Raw genomic sequence first — 20,756 nt, forward strand, 5'->3', positions numbered from 1 at the left:
AAGAAACCGAAAATAAATGTAAAAGTATCAGTCTAGTGTTGCTCTTAGAAATACACCATCACATAAATAATTTGTGGTACAGTTTGCTGCCTAAGTCTTAACAGTCTTAGAAAATAAAAGTAGACTAGTCAGAATTAGAAGTTAGTTTTGTGCTTATAACATCAGCTGCATTGTGCAGATATCCTGAGTAACCTGTTTTGACAAAGTAGACACCAGAATGATCCACACCAGGCCACAGGAAAGTCTGAAATGTTTAAACAGCAAAGACCTGAAATTCAATTCCAAACAAGTTTTAACTCTTTAAATGCCATTGCATGTTTAAATAAGCTATTTAAAGGAATACATGGATTTTATAACTCAGAATACAAAACTAACTAACTGAATAAATCAGTAACATTAGCATTTTAGATGAAACTGTAATAACCTACCAAAACTGTTAGTCTTGACTGTGAATATAAGTCTAAACAACAATTGGCTAGCCTGTGGTCCTTTAAGAAAAAAATAATTTACATAATTTAACCTCTGAAACTAGGCGTGCTTATTTGGTTTACTGCTTGAGTCTGTTGCAGAAGATCATTTTTAAGTAGGTGGCCAGTTAGGTCAGAGGGAATTAAGAGGTAAACTATTTTCTTGCTAGGATGTCTAGAAAGGTAGCAGTTGTAACTGGGGGTAACAAAGGTATTGGTTATGCTATAGTTGCTGGTCTCTGCAAAAACTATCCTGGTGATGTGATTTTAACTGCCAGAAATGAGAAGCTGGGACAGGAAGCCGTGGAGAATTTGAAAAAGGATGGCTTAACTGCCATTTTTCATCAGCTGGATATTACTGATGTAGTCAGCATTGAGAGACTGAAGAGTTACCTGTTGCAGCAATATGGAGGGCTGGATGTCTTGGTTAATAATGCTGGCATTGCATTCAAAGGTAATACAGTTTCTAGCTATGTAAAGAAAACCTGTTGGTATGCTCACTTGTAGATAAGTGTAACAAAGTGAGTTAATCCCATTCCTAATTTGTTTAGTATCTTTTATCAAAGTATATCAATCAAAGAGTTAAAAAAAATGTTGCTTTTAGAAGATAGTGATTTCATCAGAGTGCAGATAATGCATTCCTTGATATTCAGTAACATGCAATATGCAGGTATTGACGGAATCGAATGGCATGTTTTATTTAGATAACACACATAGTGGCATAAACTCTAAAGTAAAAGTGCCCCGTGTTATTTTAAAGTAACCTGATGTTAAGCGTACTTGCTATAAATGCTGATAATCCTGTTGCCTAATTTGGTGAGTAATAAATTCCAGTACTGTCTCCTTTTTTTATTTACTTTCTGTCAAGTGATTTTTATTTATTTATTTTTATTTCTGTGTCATTTGTCTGCTTTCTATGAAGACTCTGTTTAGAGTAACCGGTATACACACACTGCTGCCGATCTTACCCAGATAAGAGAATGCATCTATCTGCTTTTGAATTAATTCTTTAAATGAGCTCAGAACAATGACCGTGTAACGTAAGCATTTCTTTGCAGTATATATGCATATATCATTTAAAAAGATATCTGTAAAAGTTTTTATTGTGTAACAAGAGAGGTCATACTGGGTGGGTTCCCTTCACAGCCGGTATTTCTTGATCCTCAAACATTCAGTAGACTTGAGACATAGCAACAACATAAACATGCTGAGTCATGCTTACTTTTAAATGATAGAAGCAACATAAAAAGCTGTCTTGGATTCCTCTTCCAAAACAACTGTTTACACCAAGTATATGACTTAACTGCATCAGTCCACAGAAAACGTGTGTATATATAATCGTATTCATCTGCTCTTACTGTAACTGTCTTAGTTGCTCTTCTGCGTGCTATCTGTTCAGTCGCTCTTACTCTGCACTTATTACTGCTTGTTAGTACCCTTCTAATTTACTGCCTTCTGCACTTGTTTTTAGTCATTTGTTAATTTAATTGCATTTATTTGAACTGTATTTGCCGTAGTGTTGCTTCACACTTGGGTGTGCTGGCCTGCACTACAATTTGAATTGTATTTACTCCTGTTTTAGCTGCTTTTCTGTAAAGTTTTTTTTAGCTTGTTTCCTGCCTTTCCTCTCATTCTTGTAATACAGACTTGCTGTATCCAGGACATGTTGGTAAGCTTCTGAGCCCCCCAAGCCTTTCTGTGTTGGAGGGAAGCCTTCTAGCTTATCAGTGGGAGTGGTAAGCACTAGGTAGCCTGTCTACCACAGGAAGAGAGGGTTTTGGCCCTGAAATTGTAGTTCATTGGCTGTTTGGGCAGTTTCTCCATCTCTTTCTACTTTCTGGTTAAAAGCCCGTTTTGCGTTTGGTCCCGCCTTTCCTATAACTAGTGTAATCCAGGTACAGATGTGCTGCATCCAGGACTGTTGGTAAGCTTCTGAGCCCCCCATGCCCTTCTGTGCTGGAGAGAAGCCTTCTAGCTTATCAGTGGGAGTGGTAAGCACTAGGTAACCTAGCTACCACAGGAGGAATGGTTTCTAGCCCAGAAATGATAGTTTATTGGCCGTTTGGGAAGCTTTTCCATCTCTTTCAACCTTCTGATTTAAAAGCCAGTGTTTGCACTTGTTTCCTGCCTTTCCTGTTACTAGTCTAGTCTAGGTACAGATTTGCTGTATCCAGGACTCTTTGTAAGCTTCTGAGCCCCCCCCCCCCCAAGCCTTTCTGTGTTGGAGGGAAGTCTTCTAGCTTATCAGGCTACCTGATGCTTACCACTCCCACTATCTACCACAAGAGGAGTGGTCAATGGCCCAGAAATTGTAGCTATTGGCTGTTTGAGCATTTTTTTTTCCATCTCTTTCAACTTTCTGGTTTGACAGCCGCACTTGTGCCGGTTTCCCACCTTTCCTATAACTAGCCTAGTCCAGTTACAGAGTTGCTGTATCCAGGATTGTTAGTGAGCGTCTGAGCCCCCAAGCCTTTCTGTGTTGGAGGAAAGCCTTCTAGCTTATCAGCGGGAGTGGTAAGCACTAGGTAGCCTATCCTCCACGGGAAGCGTGAGTTTTGGCCCAGAAATATTTGGCTGTTTGGGCAGTTTTCCATCTCTTTCAACTTGCTGGCTTAAAAGCCTATGTTTGTACTTGTTTCCCACCTTTCCTGTAACTAGTCTAGTCCAGGTACAGATTTGCTGTATTCCAGGACTCTTTGTAAGCTTCTGAACCCCCAAGCCTTTCTGTGTTGGAGGGAAGCCTTCTAGCTTATCAGTGGGAGTGGTAAGCACTAGGTAGCCTGTCTACCACGAGAGGAGAGGTTCTTGGCCCAGAAATTGTAGTTTATTGACCATTTGGACAGTTTGTTCATCTCTTTCAACTTTCTGGTTTTAAATAACCACATCTGCACTTGTTTCCCATCTTTCCTGTAACTAACCTACTGGTAGCACTAGAAAGCCTTAAACTGATACAAGCCTTCTAGCTTAGGAAAGAGACTTTGGAGTGATTTTAAGTATCAATTTTCTGTACTTTCTTGTTGTACTTAACTGTTTTCCACCTAAACACAGATTTTCTAGCATTTATTGTGATTTAAAAGCTTGTTTTTTTCCACATATTGTACTTATTTGACTGCCTGCACTTTCAAAAAGTTTTTTAACTGTTGTAGGCTACACACTAAAGTGCGATAGCCTTTTCTGATAGTTTGCAGTCGTTTAAAGCGGTTTATCTTTTACTGTTTTTGCCTTATCTTTTAAAAAAAAAAAAATCCTTGTTTTCTGCTTTTCTAAGCTAAAGTTGCCCACACCTTACTTGGATAGAAGGAAGTTTCTATGTTCACCTGTGAGAAAGGGGAGCTTTGAGCAACCTATCTGTCCCTGGAGGAGTGGTTCCAGCCCAGAAGTTAGTAGTTTATTGGCCAGTTTGAGCTAATTTCTATCTCTTTCATTTCCCTACTATAAAAACCGTGTTTGCACAGTTTTGCGCACCGGGCAGTGCCGGTTAGCTACGGTTAAATTATTCCCGGTTCCAATAAGTCGTCTCGAAACTAGTCCAATTCTCAACCCAAGCACTCAAAAAAGCATCTTACAGCCCAGCACTTGCTCGGACCCAATAGCAAGCATTCGTATATCCTGACACTGCCCAGCAGGGCAAGGCTCTTTATTCACCCCTCACCAACCAATCGACTAAGCAGCTCACCCTACTATTCAGGCATGACCAAAGGGCAACTTCAGGTGCACTCTCCAGCCCAGCTGGTGAATCTGGGTATCCTGAGGCAATGTTACAACTGCCTCATGTACACAGACAAACCTCTCCTCCTACCACAAAACACTAACATGCGAGAGATGCAATTATACAGCCAAACTGGAAGCCAAGCTGTCTCCACCCAAGACTGGAACAGACAGTCAAGAGGAGAAGGTTAACACTTGCACCACAACTCCAGCCGCACACAGACCTACTAAAAAGCACTGGCAAAAAATAAACATAAATACACAAAATCATACTTGGAGGCTCTTAATTAAAAACCTGCAAAAGCATCAGAGACCTCCAAAGCAGACACCCAAACAACCTGCACTTCCCGTCACAAACCAGACAACACACAAAACACAAAATCAGTGTGCCGCACAATTGCAGCCCTTAAGGCGAAATAACATACCCAACTAGTAATAGGTGACTCTATAGTCAGGCACACTGATGTCCCACTCACTAGGCTGGACAAGCAGAAGGTTACTGTTAGCTGCCTGTCGGGAGCCAGAATCAGCCACATAACACAAACACTCAGGTCACTCCAGAACAAGTACAAATATGACTGTCATTATGTTTGTGTGAATGACCTGAGACGTACCTCCCTGGACTACATGGAGAGACATGGAAGAGCTCTCTGATCATGTAGCCCAGGCTGGTATGACCCTGACCCTGAGTAGCATCCTGCCCTCATGAAGAATGATACTTCTGTATTAATTTCAATAATTGGATAAGCTTCTGTTATCATTCAAAGGGAATCCAGTGTCTGTCATTCAAAAGGAATCCAGTGTCTGTCAGCCTGGGATGACATGCTCGACAAGCTGTGTTGCTTCGCAAGAGACGGCTTGCACCTGTTACCCCTAGGCTTTTGAATACTGGCCAGGGCTCTTGCTGCCCCCATAGTGCCTTTTTTAGGCAAGGCTCGAAAGTCAAACCCACCTCCGTAAACAGCACAATTAACAAAAAACTGAGTGTTATGTTACTCAACACCAGGAGTTTAAATCTCGAAATGCATGCGCTCGAAGCACTCGGTATGGGGAACGTCGACATCTGTGCAGTAACTGAAACCTGGTTCAAGGCTACAGAGAGCACGCCAACACTACCGGGCTACAACTCGTACCACACGTTTCGGCCACAGAACACAGACCGAAACACAAAAGGAGGGGGTGTATCTATATTCATCAAGTATACCTAAACCTCCAGGTTAGTGGTGCAGCATGATACCTCTGAGATCATCCATGTACAACTAACATCGGGCAAATCTGCAATGCAAATTGTGGCCTGCTACAGATCACTTTCCATGACCCAGGACCGCTACGCCACCTTTCTGGAGACACTGGAATACATGAAGGTCCTACCAAACACCCTGATATTGGGTGATTTCAATTGCCTTGCTATTCACTGGGAAAACTACTAGAGTACAAACTCCCAGGCCCATAATTTCCTGGAATTCATCAACTCAAATGCCCTGGATCAGCTGGTAAACTCCCCTACCAGAGGTGAAAACATATTGGACCTGGTCATCACCAACATGGGCGACAGGTTTTCCACACCGGAGGTCAACCCGTCACTCGTTAGATCAGACCATAAACTAATCACTCTGGATGTCCACACCCCACCATCGCCCCCAACAAAGGAAACTACAGTAAACTCTTCTAAAGCAAACTTCACTTTACTTAGGACAGAGGTGGTAAGTTTCACAGCCCCCATGCTAAAGGATAACGCTGCCCAAGTTGCAGAAACCTTTACAAATGCACTCTGAGCACCTACAAGGATGCATGGATCATGCCATCCCTAGCAAAACCAAGACTCACTCCTCTAAGAGAAGGAAACTAGTTTGGTGGGCCCCTACAATAAACAGGCTATACAATAGAAGGAGGAAACTAGTTCAGAAAAAAAGCCAATCCGAAGAAGGAAAGACATCCCTGATCAGTATCGGTAAGAAACTGAGGTCCCTCATGAAATCGTCCAAGGCTAACTTCAAAAGAAAAATTGCCAAAGATTCAAAAATATAACCACAAAGCCTTCTTTAGCTATGTTAAGAATCTAAGTGGCAACTCACAGATATGCACTGAACTAGTGCAAAATGGCACAAAATATACTGAGCCTACTGATATTGCCAATGTCCTGGCAGATGGATTCAGTGCAAACTTCACCACCCTTTCACCTCCAAATGGGCCCACAACAATACAGGAAAAGTGTAGTGTCCCAAAAATCAGACACAGTTGAAAACAGCCCTTTCAAAAGCCAAAAACACAGCATCAATGGGACCCAGATGGTGTCCCAGGCTGCATCTTGCACGAGCTACAGAACAAACTAACCCCCCACCTAAACACACTGTTCAACCTCAGCTTCTCCACAGGCTACATGCCCATAGAATGGCGCACAGCAACGGTTATTCCTCTCCACAAAGGAGGGGCCACAACTGACCCTGGTAACTATCTCCCCATAAGCCTGACTAGCCTGGTCTGCAAGGCTATGGAGTACATCATCATGGAACTCATTAACAAAGACATTGGGAACCTCCAAACATTTGACCCAACTCAGTTTGGCTTTAAGGGCAGATCATGCCTACTAAACCTGGTTGACTTATTTGAGACATTCACCAAGTCCATAGATGAGGGAAAGGTGGTTCACACAGCCTACCTTGATCTCGCCAAGGCATTTGACACCATTCCTCACTCGGGTGTTATAGAAAAACTCACCAGCCTGAACATAAACCCCTTCATCACGAGATGGGTTGCCAACTGGCTTACAGACAGAATTCACACGGTAAGAATAGTGGGCTCCAGGTCTCACCAGCCTGAACATAAACCCCTTCATCACGAGATGGGTTGCCAACTGGCTTACAGACAGAATTCACACGGTAAGAATAGTGGGCTCCAGGTCTGACTCTAAACCAGTCACAAGTGGTGTCCCGCAAGGCTCAGTCCTGGGACCCCTACTCTTCGGCATATACTTCTCAGAAGTACAGGCAAACCCAGAAGGACTATGGCTAACAAGTTCGCCGATGACTGCAAACTGGGAGCCATAATTGACTCTCCAGGTGAGACAGACCTCCTCCAAAAGGGCCTTACTGAGACTTGCATCTGGTGTCCCAAGTCATGGCCTCAAGCTAAATGCCAAAAAATGCATCCCATTTGGGGAAAAACAAAATGCCCACGAATTACCACATAGGTGGCAGCCCCCTTAATACAGAAGAGATAAGAGATCTGGGGACCCAGGTAGATAGTAATCTCTCCTTTGACAATCATATTGCCAAAAGTATTTAGGAAATCATATGTGGCCCATCTAATTACAAAAGGGTTTGCGTCTAGAAATAGAGGTTATAGTGCCCCTCTATTCGTCACTCATTAGACCCATCATAGAGTATAATGCCCCATTTGGGATGTACCTCAAGACACTTCCAACAGCTGGAAAGACCACAAAAGTACATCACCAAGAGAATTACTGGTCTCAAACATATGTCCTATGCAGCCCGACTGAAAAAACTGTGGCTGTACTCAGTGGCATAATGCTTACTCAGAGGTGATCTCTGCCTGACTTACAAAGCCATGTCCAACTCGGAATTGATGGACATGCTCCACCTAAAGAAATCCAAGTCACTGCGAGCCACGTGCTCTAGTGAGCTTAACCTCACCACAACAATAAATAGAACATGCTGGAGGGATAGATTCCTGTCAGACTCCCCATGCTTTGGAACAAAATTCCAAATTACATCAGGCAGAGCCCCTCACTAACACTCTTCGAGGAACCTTGACGAGTGGATGGGTAATCTGTTAATTAATCAATGGGGTGGCGAAAGCCGACACACTCTGGCTAGGCTTATAAATGCCCTCAAGCAGATGGCCTAGTACCTACCTATGACCCTATGTTATATTTCTATCATTATACTTGTTGCTTGCTATTTTGTTTTTTACTGTTTGGTAAAATGCCTTAAGGGTGTGGTTAAAAGCCTACCTAACACAGAATGAATAACTTTCACTTGAATGCATAAAGGCCCTTGTGAGCGACTGCTCAGCTCACAAGTGTTGATTAGTCTTGTAGGCAGAAGTTGTGAAAGCAGGCCTTGTACAGATCTTCATGAATTTATTAATGTGCGTATTTTAGCCTTGCAGCATGAATAACAACTCTCCTTCCGCCCTCCAGGCAGTGTGTAATTCGTCCCTTCACCTTCAGTGGTGAATCCCCAATCACAAGTCCGTGAAAAAGTTAGATATCTGAAGTACTACATAAAAAGCAGATTGCATAAGATGACTATGTATTCGGTAATCCACACAAAGATGGACTTTCACCAGCTTTGTTTTACTGTCTTAACCCAATGGTTGCACAGTAGCAGGGCTCGCTCAACACACAGACCAGGTGACGTTTTTGCTAAATGCATGAGTAAACATTTTGATGTTTTACTCGTCTTCATGAAATATTCATCCTTCTAGCATGCAGTAAGCAGATTTACTGGTGTATGTCAGTGGTCTGCAAAAGCCTGTTTTGTCCTAATGGATTTGATATTTGCTGTATTCATCTTTCCACTTTTTGACAGGGTAAAAAGACCACCGAGACTAGGCACAACTGTATGATGTTGGAAAACGATAAAACCTGAGAATATGGGTCAGGTCAGACATTTGTGTGGAGTACCATACTGTTTCACCACACATCTTTGACAGTTGTACAGATTTTTTTAGTTTAATTATATTACAAAATGAGCAGTAAACTGTAGTTATACTTTCCAAGCCATTGTGCATGTGTAAGATACTAACTGAGAATGTTATAATGCACAAAATGTTCTACTCCCTTTCCAGCAAAGGGAGCTTTATTATCAAGACTGTGTTGGTAACATGTCACGTTATTATTTTCATATCTTTTTGTCAGTTTTATTTCGTAGTAATTTAAAAAAAAAAAAAATGTTGAAAAAATGGAAAGGGGGGCTTAAGCCAGAAAACTCCTTTGAGTAGTAGTTTGGGAAACTTGGATAATTGATGCACACAATTTTATCTGGCAGTGCTTGAGAACAAGATGATTCATCATTAGTTTGAGTTTATTGAGGCATGAGCTTGACAGACAGTAAAAGGGATGCTTACAGGCCAGAATCATAGGCTTGCTTGAATTTCTGAGATGATGCAGAAAGCAGTAGTGTGTAGGTTTTATTTTGCTATGGTGTTCTGTGCACAGGAAGAAAAGAGAAAAGGAAAACTGGTCTTCATAATGACCCAAATTGCAGGGGAGCTTATGCAGCCATATGTCAATAGAAATACATCAAGTATACACAGCTTTATTAAACTGTGGACATCTTCGTTCAGAAGTCTGCTGCCACATAATGTATTGGGAAACCTTAAATACATATGCTAACAAAACATACAGTCTCAGGAACGCGCAGAAAATCAACACGAATGATGTCACTGGCAAATCTGCATGGCATACCAGTCATGCATCATTTGCATACTACATCACAGACATTAGGCTTGTCAATCACCCTAGCCATGCCCATTCCTGCACAAAACGGAAGGTGGGTTAAGACAGTAAAACAGCCCTTTCACCCACATGAGACGTCCTAGTTTAACAAGGTTTCTCCTTAATCTTTTTTCCTCCTTGAAACCTGTTGTAATGCACTCCATCATTTTGTCTGCTGCATTTGTTCAAAGGAACTGTTTTTTTGTTTCAGAATCATACAGCTGTTTCATGGTGATAAGCTACAAAAGGAAGGTGGCATACTTGTACATTTGCTGCTGATTTTGGCTTTAAATCTGCACTGAACAAAAATATTGCTGTAATTTGTAGTTAGGCCTGTAGCTTGACTGCATATTGTACCACTTTGAAAGATTCTAGAGATTTTCTTTGCTAGAATTTTATCTTGAACCTTCCCTAAAGATAGTTTTGTTAGGATGTTGTTATTTTTGCCTTCTGCTAAAAAGCTTTACGTGAAACATTTCCTAAAGCTACTTACTATACTGTCAATGGGACTTTGAATACAGTTTGCCGGCACCTGTGGGGATTGGTAGATGCCGGGTAACTGTAGTTTCTAGTTGCTTTGAGAGTTCCTATTAAAAATATGCCTGACTAGTACTGTACCCGTTTGGTTTGACTTGTTCTCAGGTTGGGGAGAATTCCCTATCTTCCTTTTTAAAACTGTAAAACTCTTAAAAAAACATTTTTTTTTTTCCGGTTGCGTGAGAGTACTGGTTGCTTAAGTTCTGGTTAGCTGAAAGTTTGAGTTTACTGTATTAACTTTTAAAGTCAGATTTAGTTCAGTCTTGTTAGCGAGTTCCTAAGGAGGATGAAATGGACGTCTTTTCACTGCTGCATCCAGCCCTGAATTAAACTGTATTGAGCCCACCTTGTTGCTGGGACTGTACCGGTGTGTGCATTACCTGTGTCATTGAAAAGCATTTGGCATGTGACATCACATGCAAATAAGGCAAGATTGATAGGAATACAAACTTCCCACTGACATGCACACATTGGTACCAAAATGCATTTGCTCATCCAAACCATGCCTATTTGGGCAGGAGTTTCCTGGAATGGCTGCTACTACTGCACCCACCTTTCCAAACTTTTGTCAATGCCATCCATCTCCTTGCTGCAGCTTCTCCCAAGCTGTAAGCTCTCCTTCTTGGCTGTGGACTGCTGCAGTAGTCCCTTCCACTTCATGTCTCCTGTAGGCTGCCCAATCAAGTCAGAACATACGTGTTCCCCAAAGTCTCTTGGGATGGGGTGCCACCCTCTGAGTTCATCCATTCTTGTAAAACTTTCCCTCAGCCATGCATGGACAGATCTGCTCTTATCTGGACTTCTGCAAAGGGGGACTTGGTGTCTGGCAGAGGACCTGGGACTTCCAGACCCTGTTTACCTAGGTAGGAGCTCTCCTAGGACAGCTTCCGACTGCTGTATCTTCCATTCTCCCTCTGTGCTACCCATTTCCCTGCTGCAGTAATGCATTAGTAATATTCATTTGACACTTTGCTATTGTATACTGAATATTCATAATGTATTCATGCTATTGTATACTGAATATTAATGTATTCATGCACATCGCTGTTGTATACTGAATATTAATGTATTCATGCACATCGCTGCAACAGGATATGCTACTAAGCAGGTTTGTGGAGGGCTACTGTTCTTCAGTTAAACCATGTGGTCTAATGACATGCCTGGCTAAATGTCCAAGCTTTCTGGGGAGTAAGAAAACCAGTCGATTAGATGATCCTTGGAAAATCTACAAATCCCTCATTTAAGTTCAAAGAAGGGCTTAAGCCCACTGCAGCCTCAGTTAGGATATGTGGTAGACCACATATGAGAAGGAACTAGCAACAAATTTTAGACGCAATAGAAACTTTTTTTCTTTCATATTATAAATGTTGGGCACATCTCTGGAATTCCCACTTGGTTAATTTACCAAGTTAGGACTGTGAAGGATGACACCAACATAGCAGATATTTTCACGTACTAGTTCTGACTTAAAAACAGTGACCACTTGGGAGACAATTGCTCTAATAACCTTCAATAAGGATCTAGTCCAAGTGACTGGAGGACTGCAGTTGTTACCCCTCTGTGCAAACACAGGCCATCCACAGACTCTAGGGAAACTACCGACCCATAAACCTGTTTAGTATGATATATAAAACCATTAAAAGAATAGTCTTGGATGTGATAAACCACAACAAAGGAAGCCTTCAGATGTTTGATCCAACCCAGTTTGACAATGGCAGGTTATGCATACTCAAGCTGGTAGATTTCTTCAAGAAAGTTGCTAAAGAAGTGGATCAGAATGAAACCGTGCATACTGCCTACTTTGGCTACCCAAAGCATTTGATACAATACCCCACTTGGGCATTGCAGAAAAGTTTGCACAACTACTTTTGTCACTAGTTGGATAGCCATCTGGGTGACAGCCTCACCTATCCTGACGTCTTTTGTCCAAACTGCTCAAAAAGGCCAGTCACTAGCAGAGTCCTCCAGGGCTTGGTACTGGGGCTACTTTTTTGACTTCTAATTCTCTGAAGTCAAGGCCACCATCAAAGGTATCTGGCTGAACCAAGTTCTCAGACAACTGCAAACTAGGTGCAGTCATAGAATTCCCCCAAAGACTCAAACTTCCTCCAGGAATGCTTCACACAGACTAATAACTGGTGTGAGAGTCACAATATAAAACTGAATGCTAAAAAATGCATTATAGTAACTCTTTTAAAGGAATCCACCCCTGGAAATTGGTGCATTAATAGTACAACCTTAAAGAGTTGAGACTGTGTAGACAACTTGGCTTTTGACCATCATGTGGCTACTGTTGTATGGAAGTCCTATGTTGCATAACGTATAAGTAAAGGTATGGCATCTCGGTCCAAGTAAGTCATTGTCCCACAGCTGCCTTCAGGCCAGTCATTGAGTACAGTGCTCCCTTCTGTATGTATCTGACCAGGTATATGCATCAACTGGAGCATCCTCAGAGGTTCATCAAAAAAAGCATACATGGTGTAGAAAACCTGCCCAGTTCCTGGAACTTTTATTTCAATAAACCTGCCTAATGTCTTGAACTTGGCTGATATGGCTTTATTTCTGAGAAATGTTATATTAATACTTGTATTGCGAACTGGCTTGGACACTGGACTAGTAACATGACATGACCTTTGCATGTTGGTGAGCAGTGCTAAATCGTAAATGTGTGTTCCAAGGAGTTCCTTGGGGCTCTGTACTGGGCCCATGTTTGTTTAATCTGTTTAAGGGGACACTGTCTTTACATCTTCAGTATTGTGGTGATTCTAAATCTTCAGTATTGTGGTGATTCTAAATATGCTGCTGAAAGTCTACAATTGTGCTTCTTGGTCTTTGTGTTAAGAATCAAAAAACTTTACAGACACAACAGGATAAAGTGGTAATATTGTCTAGAGCTAATGAGAAACTAGTAAGTGTAAGGTTAAGCATTTCGGATGTAAAAACTTGAATGTATGTGTACAATTAACAGTACCAGTACAGTGGAACACTAAAACAACCAGGGAATTGTTACTATGAGACTTTCGCCTTGTACTGTTTCATCAAGTTCTCCTGATGTTGTAATTCCCACAAATGTTTCTTTGATCAGAACACGTAATGAATATGGGTGTTCCTTGTTTTGTATGCATTCTGTCTCTAACATCAAAAAAGTTGAGTATCCAGTGAGAATATTTTTATTATATCTCATCTGTGAAACTGATAACTTATGAAAAGCATCTGGAGGCATTAAATTTGTCCTCTGTATATTGGTGATTTGTGAGGGGAGATCTAATGAAAATGGTTATCACTATTTTGGCATTACAAGTGCATATATAAACTTAGAATCTTCTGTCACTATGTATGGATGATTAAGCCATGGAATACATTTCATGAGAAGTCAGGAAAGTGGCTTCTGTTCTGGAATTCAAAAACTGATTGGAAGCTCATAAGTTCATGCCTCCTACGACCTAGCCTTCTCTGAACTTGCAACAAATTTGGAGGCCAATACACAACTTCCTTCATCAGCTCTGGTCTGTGTGATTCTGTTTGTGCCAGACTCATTTGTTATCCAGTTGTTTGGTCTATGCCGAAATACAGGTACCAGCTGAGTGCATGTGCACACTTGCACAATTCTGTGCCTGCATGGTAATGTTGGTGCACACTTGCACAATTCTGTGCCTGCACGGTAGCGGTGATGCACAAAATGCTTCCACCTGACAGGCTCCTGGTGAGAGTTAAAGCCTATTGTAAGCAGCAGCACATTATAAAACATTTTATTTTTATCTGTGTACAAGTATGTCTGAGTTTTTTTTATAAACACAAAATAATGCTTCCACCTGTAGCTCTTTTGTTTCTATTTTGTTTTATCTGTGTGCCTGCACTCAGCACTTCAAATGCTGACAATTCAGTTGGAAGCCTGTATTGTATACATTTGTAAATTAAAAAAAAAAAAAACTAGTTGGGGAATGTATATATAATTGCCTAATTACTTCTCATAATTTGTTTAATTAAATAGCGGTGGTGGTGCTGCAGTAGCGTTGTCGCCTCACAGTAAGACGCTGTCCAGTTCGATTCTCAGCTAGAGCGTCTTCTGCGTGGAGACGTGCGTGAATGGGCGTACCTTTGTTGAAGGTTGTGCCTCAGGCCTGGCAAGCCGGTACGTAAAAATCAACTGCCAGTCATTAACGGACCAGAGTTCCACTGTGGCGACCCCTAACCGGGGAAAGCCGAAAGACACAAACTAGTGTAAGCATTTACGTTCACAAAATGGAAACTAAGTACAGTATTACAGCATGAATAATGAGGAATGTTTCAAGGTATCATCCCAAAATTATCATCCTCTACCAATTTGCCACTTGGCACACATTTTACCCCCCGTGTTTGTTATATCTATAACAAGGTGACCTCAGGCACTCGGCACAGTATCTCTCTGAAGCCCTGCTGTAGTGGCCTGTACAGGTACATTTAGATAAGGAATCTTGGAGTCATCCTTTCTAGTTTAATGGACTTTACTGGTCATCTGACTCGTATATAGTAAGAGGGTAGAATCACTCACCTTTCTGAAAACTTGGTCATTCCTTCACATTGTGGTTACATCTGGTAATCCATTCTACTTGGATATAGTTTCTGACATCTGTCCTTCCCCATCTGTTTACAGTGGCCTGGATGTCTTAAACTTCCGTAGCCCTAGGATAGACCTCAAAGTTTGTCTCCTTAAAGTAACTGAACTAGTAACTTTGTGCACTGCTTTTCAAAGTACACTGTCATGTAATTGTGAAATTTATTTATATTAATTTATTTGGTGCATTTACTGAGAAAGTCCAACTGGGCTTTGTACCTTTTATAGTGGAGGCCCCAGGTGAAACTCTACAAAAATGACAAAATAATCTGTATATAAAACAATGCAGTGTAGAGTAATGAAGTAATTTAGGTATGTTCTGCATAAAAGCAATAACAATATATGTAAAAATAGTAATGTCTGATACTGAAGTTCTTCAGATATACAACCCCACAAAAGCTGTATTAGAAAATGTAGAGCACTATACAAGTAATTGCCTGAGATCAGATAAGTATAGTATTAGTACCAGTGAAGCTAAATTGTATATATAAATTGTGATATTTATCTGTTTGCAGTGTTTACAACTCTGTATAGTATTTACACACATTAGCAGGGGAAACAGTGAAAAACATTGCTAAAATGTTGGATGCCTATGGAATATAGGGTGGTTATTACAAAGGTTTGTTTGAGCATATATAGAGCCTTTGTTGAGTAAAAGTGACCTAAGTCGGGGTAGTTTGTGTTGTTGGTAGGGACATAGTGAAATGAGAGAGGGATAGAAATCATTGCTTAGAGTATAGCACTTCTCCATTCAGTTGTTAGCTCTGCCTTTAATTCTCTAGATTTTGGATTTGTGATATTATATTAGTGCGTAGGGTAAAGGGTTAATGCACTCAGGGACACTATAAGGAGTCTGAGCCATTGAGGCCCTATATCTGCACCATTAGGTGGGTGTACCCTGAACAGTGAACATGTCCCCAGACTGGCTCCCTATTGAAATGTTGGCATTTGAAATGCCAAGTGCTGAAAAGTCCCAAAAAATACCAAAATCAGTGTGAATCTCAAAAAAATCACTGTTCTCTTTAAGCTTCCCTGCACCCCCACCCCCTGAACTTGTACTCCAAGATCGCCGTACCTTTGGGAAAAGGGGAATAATCTGTGAAATGACATCTTGGACTTTGTATACCAAGTCCGATCTTTTGGCCTTTCAGTCTCTGAGCTTTGGGACTCAACTCTAGTCTAGTCTAGATTTCACTGCTGTTAGAAAATAAAAATTGAAGACGTAACAAAAACGATGCATTACATTCTGAGCAACTCTGTGGCTAGTAAGTGACAAGACCAGCTGGAGTCCCAAATGAGCAGTAAAGAGTGACTTACAGCATGTAATACAAAGTGGGATGTAGAGATTTTTTCTTTATTTACTTGAAAGCAGCATTCATTTTTTTTTAACTTGCTTATGTTCAACATGTACAGGAAAAGCTGCTTGTGCTAAAATTTGCATGAAAAAAATCTTCTGCAGGTAGTTAGTCTTGCAGTATGAATGAAAACCGTATCAATAGCGAGCATGAACTGAAGAAGGCGAGCAGCAGTTTCTTGGGGAAAGAAATCCTAAAATCCTCTTAGGTCAATTTAAAGCAGAAGGTCTAAGGAAAAAAAGTACTGCAGTCTCTCTAGGTAGCCCATGTCCTGCCATATTTTGTAACTCCGAAGATGGTCAGAGAGCTCAGACTAACTCTGGTCATGCTTTGAACTACCTAATTTGGGCTCCAATTGTATTCGGGTAGATGGTGACCAAGATATAATCTATTGTACAATGACTGGCCATTACTATTCCAAGACGTGCACGCTGATTGGCCAGTGTGCCCTTTGTAAATCCGACAATATACCAAAGGAAAAGGTCCGGTCTCCCAGACTCCATTGGTATATTGTCCAAGTTTTAATTTTTTTTTTTAAAAAAAATAAAGCTGTATTCCCGATTCCGCACATACGAGAAAGATAGCATGAAGAAAATAGAAAATCAGGTACGGTATTTAAAATTTAAAATTACACTTACCTGATTTCCCTTGTATTTTCTTCAAGCTGTCTTTTTTTTGTATGTGCAGAGTCGGGAGTGCAGCTCTCCTACCCCTAAATTGCCACAAACCAATATTTTAAAAAAAAAAAAAAAAAAAAAGATATTACAGAAAAACGGAGATCTTTTCTCCGTTGTGTAAGCAAGGATGTACTGGGTATGCTTGGGAATGCAAGTTCCAACCACATGCGCAGTACATCAGCAATGGCAAAGCGGAGCTGTCCAGTGGTGGAAGGACAGCATGGCGCCATTATACAAGGACATTATTTAAGAAAAGTATTTTTCTTAAATGTCATTTGTATAATAGCAATAACACTCTTCTGGGTGTGGGTAATGCTGGATTTATCCACGGTTGTCTTGTTTGGTCACTTGGGCTTTGCCCTCATGACCAAAACCACACCAACATGGGTAAATCCAGCATTACCCCCACCCGGGCATGGGTTATTGCTTAATACAGCAATTCTTTGTTATGAATAAACTCATAATATAGGAATAAATAATTAACAATTTATTAATTGGCAGAAGCTAATTGCTTATTTCATAGGACAAGTTATGTCCTTTATGATCAAGTATAAGGGGGAGCAACCATTTTAAAATATTGAGTCTCATATCGCTGAGTCCCAAAATGTGGAGATTGAATGGCTGAAAATCCAGACTATATTTAAGTCCAAGAGTGCATTTTCTAGGAATATTCCCTCCTTCAGAGGTATGTCAGTTTCAGAGCTGGTAAATAAGTGTTTGGATTTAGGGCGTTTACCCTCACATAGCGGTTGGAGGGGTATAGGGAGTTTACCCCTCACATCACTGGTTGCAGGCAGCAGGTTTAAAGAAGAAGATATTCAACATTCACTTTTCTCTGTATTTTCAGTTTTTATTTCAGTCACTAGGAACTCAACAATTCAAGTTGAGTTTTTAATAGGGAGCTGTAAGGACGTCGAAGAATCAGAAAACACGCTTAACATCATGCTGAGGCTCATTAAAATGTGAGCAGCTGGTCTGTTTTAACTGATTCCTAATTGAACAGAATGCAGTGAATTCAGCAATTGAACAGAATGCAGTGAATTCAGCAAAGTCATGGATATGTGAGGTTAGTGGAAGTCTCTTCTTTCTCCCAAGGTTGTGCAGTCAGTTGGTGTATTTAGAAATTACATTAGCCTTTACTCCCTTCTGACAAAGGCAATGCTGTTTGACAGTTGTTTGTGCCAAACTCTGCCTTGTCCTATTTTGTATATTGTTTACTGTTGTAGGGTTCCTCGATTCTTTATATAACCATGGATCCCCAATAATCATCATAGCAGATGTAGAGAAACAATTTTGAGTAGAACTCTGGCAATTGCAAAATCTCCCTGGATGCTCACAGTAAGAACAGGTTCATACTTTTAGATACTCTAAGCCTACTGGGCACAACTTCCCACTTTCAGGGGAGACCTGGAGGCACTGCCTGATTAAGTCAGACTTAGTGTGCAGCTGGAAATTGAGAGAATCAAACTCTACGACTTACCTTTCTGAGATAAAGTTGACAGATTTATTTGCCGTAGGTTATTCACATGTAGGGCTTATACAGATGGAACTAAACATGGGAAGTTTGACACTTGGCATGCCAGTGATCCGTGTCCTGGTAAATGCTGGTGATGAGCAGTACATTTTGAGTATACATGACTTTATACACCTTCTTATCCCATGCTCTGCCTGCGTCAGCTCAAGCTAATGAGCCACATGGGTCCCTCAGGTCAGTCTTCTATGTAGCTAATGAGCCACATGGGTCTTAAGTGTAGTGAGATCGAGTGGGTTATCTTGCTTACCAGTCACTCCTGGATGATTCCATACACTGGGCATACTCTGTTTATGCCACACTGTTCCAGTTATATTCTAGATTCATATGCGAGTACTAAGCGAGCTGCTCCATTTTAAGCGTAGCCAGTTTTCCTTAGCGAAAAGAATCAAACCTTGTGTTTGTGAGGTAAACACATTAATCTGACCCTTTTAACATTCCCAATTGTAATCTGACCCTTTTAACATTCCCAATTGTAATCTGACCCTTTTAACAATGTAATGTAATTCTATCACTTCACTTACAGTCTACATAGATAAGACTTTATGTACCATGGATGGCAAAAGTAAAGGAAGGATGCATTTTAGAGTAGCTCTTATAATGTGAACATTTTTCTTTCCTTCAGAATGCTCTTCTGGGGTACCCCACCATCCATACATGCCTCTGGAAGTACTGAGCATACCAGCTTGTCGGAGACCAGGATTTTCTGAGATGTACTCTTCCCTCAAGGCATCACTTGCATTTGCATATCCATAGACCCATAACTATCTGTCCTTTAGGAAAACAATAAATCATGACTGTGATGGCATAAACTGGGTCAGTTGTCTGATGGTATAGCTTTACTGATCAAAGTAGACCACTAGCAGGTGAACAAACGTACTTACAAATGGAAAGTTAACAAAGATGGCTTTCAGGTCAATTCGCAGTAAAATGTGTATCTTTTCTACTGATCTCTTCTGCCATTACTTCCCACCATAAACATTATAGATTTTAGAGATGGGGAAAATTTAATTATGGTTCAATGAGTATATACAAGAGTGTAACCCACCATCTGTCTGTAGCTCCCTCCATCCAGACTAGGCTTATGGGCTGGGTTAGTCTGAAGGAAAGGACCTCAATCCAAGATTCTTTCTGGGCTGAAGAACTGAAGGAAAGGACCTCAATCCAAGATTCTTTCTGGGCTGAAGAACTTGTGCTATCAGCAAAGTACAAATACAAAGATCCCTTAACAAACCTACTTTCAATTCTGTCCAGAACCATTGACGGTCTACCACATGGCAGTTCAAGTATCATCTAAGCTTTATAATGCTTCAGTAAAACGCAGTCTAATCAAAATGGGAAACTCTGCACTTTTACATTTAGTTACCAAAATAAGAAAGCACTTTGGGAGTCCAGCTGCAAATCAATAAACGTAAACTATGCCAAGTGGGATACATTCCCGAAAGTAGCAATCAAAGTAAAAGTGGGAATGGGATCATAGGTAGTTACTAGCTTTGTTTGATATAGATAGGTAGTTTGTTCAGAGTATGGGAAGTCTCTGTGACAGTCAGATTTCAAAATCTCTTAAATGTGTATGTGCATCATTCTCTCTTATGTGAGCAATAGTTAATCTGTACAACTAACGCCAAGCAAGTTTTTCAGCTATCCATTTTTTAATGACCAGCTTTATCCTTTTCCAGGGGTGTGGAGATGCTTGAGCTTGAAAAACCCTGTTCTGGATAGGGTGCCAGTTTATCAGCCAATGTCCGTTATTCTTGAGACTGGTTACTGGAGGTAAAAAGCTAAATGAAGGACTTTTTTTCCCATCACCTAAGGTATCACTGTATATAGGTGCTGGTGTATGCTGGAGGAAGACCGAGTTCCTGAATGAAATTTTGCAATCGGTAGACTGTAGTCTGTACAATGTCCTATAAACTCCCATTAAACATTGTGCTACTGAACCTACATAGTCAACATTTAATGCTGGATTTCGCACTTCTGGCTTACATAATTGGTCACTGACGACGCCTACAGCCATGGTGGGATAAGAAAATCCCTCTATTAGCTTTAAACATGTCTGTTCTAGTTTTGAACAGGTAACAAAATAGAATGTGAGGAGTTCTAAATACAACTATACATCTGTCAAAAGTGATACGAGTTCTCCAGATCATTTAAGAAGTATTCCAACTAAAAAATCAGACACAGTTACCTCCTGCTGTTTCATTGCATTCTATAAACTGTGAAGAACAAAATCCGTATAAAAACTGTCTTGAATGAATCAAAATTTTAGGTCAATTAACAAACCAATAAGAAACCCTGTTGGATTCTGCATGCGTTGCTATATTATTGCTGTGAATATCATTTAACACAATTTAAGGAAGCAACGAAAATAGGAATTGAGAGCTTGATGGGTAAGGTGTAAAAAGTACCTCATTAGAGCCAGCAGA

General features: G+C 40.7%; 1 protein-coding gene across 1 annotated transcript in view; it reads left to right on the top strand.

Annotated features, from left to right (window-relative positions):
* The first annotated feature begins 533 nt into the window (after positions 1–533).
* LOC122789437 (carbonyl reductase [NADPH] 1-like) overlaps positions 534–20,756 on the top strand; it is a 90,805-nt gene continuing 70,582 nt past the window's right edge. The window contains exon 1 of the mRNA XM_044056937.1: positions 534–921. Within this exon, the coding sequence (XP_043912872.1) occupies positions 639–921 (283 nt within the window). The 5' untranslated portion in view covers positions 534–638. The remainder of the gene's footprint in view (positions 922–20,756) is intronic.

The sequence above is a fragment of the Protopterus annectens genome, chromosome 1.part0 (assembly GCF_019279795.1).
Source record: "Protopterus annectens isolate FY-2018-M chromosome 1.part0, PAN1.0, whole genome shotgun sequence".
In the NCBI taxonomy this organism is placed as follows: domain Eukaryota; kingdom Metazoa; phylum Chordata; order Ceratodontiformes; family Protopteridae; genus Protopterus; species Protopterus annectens.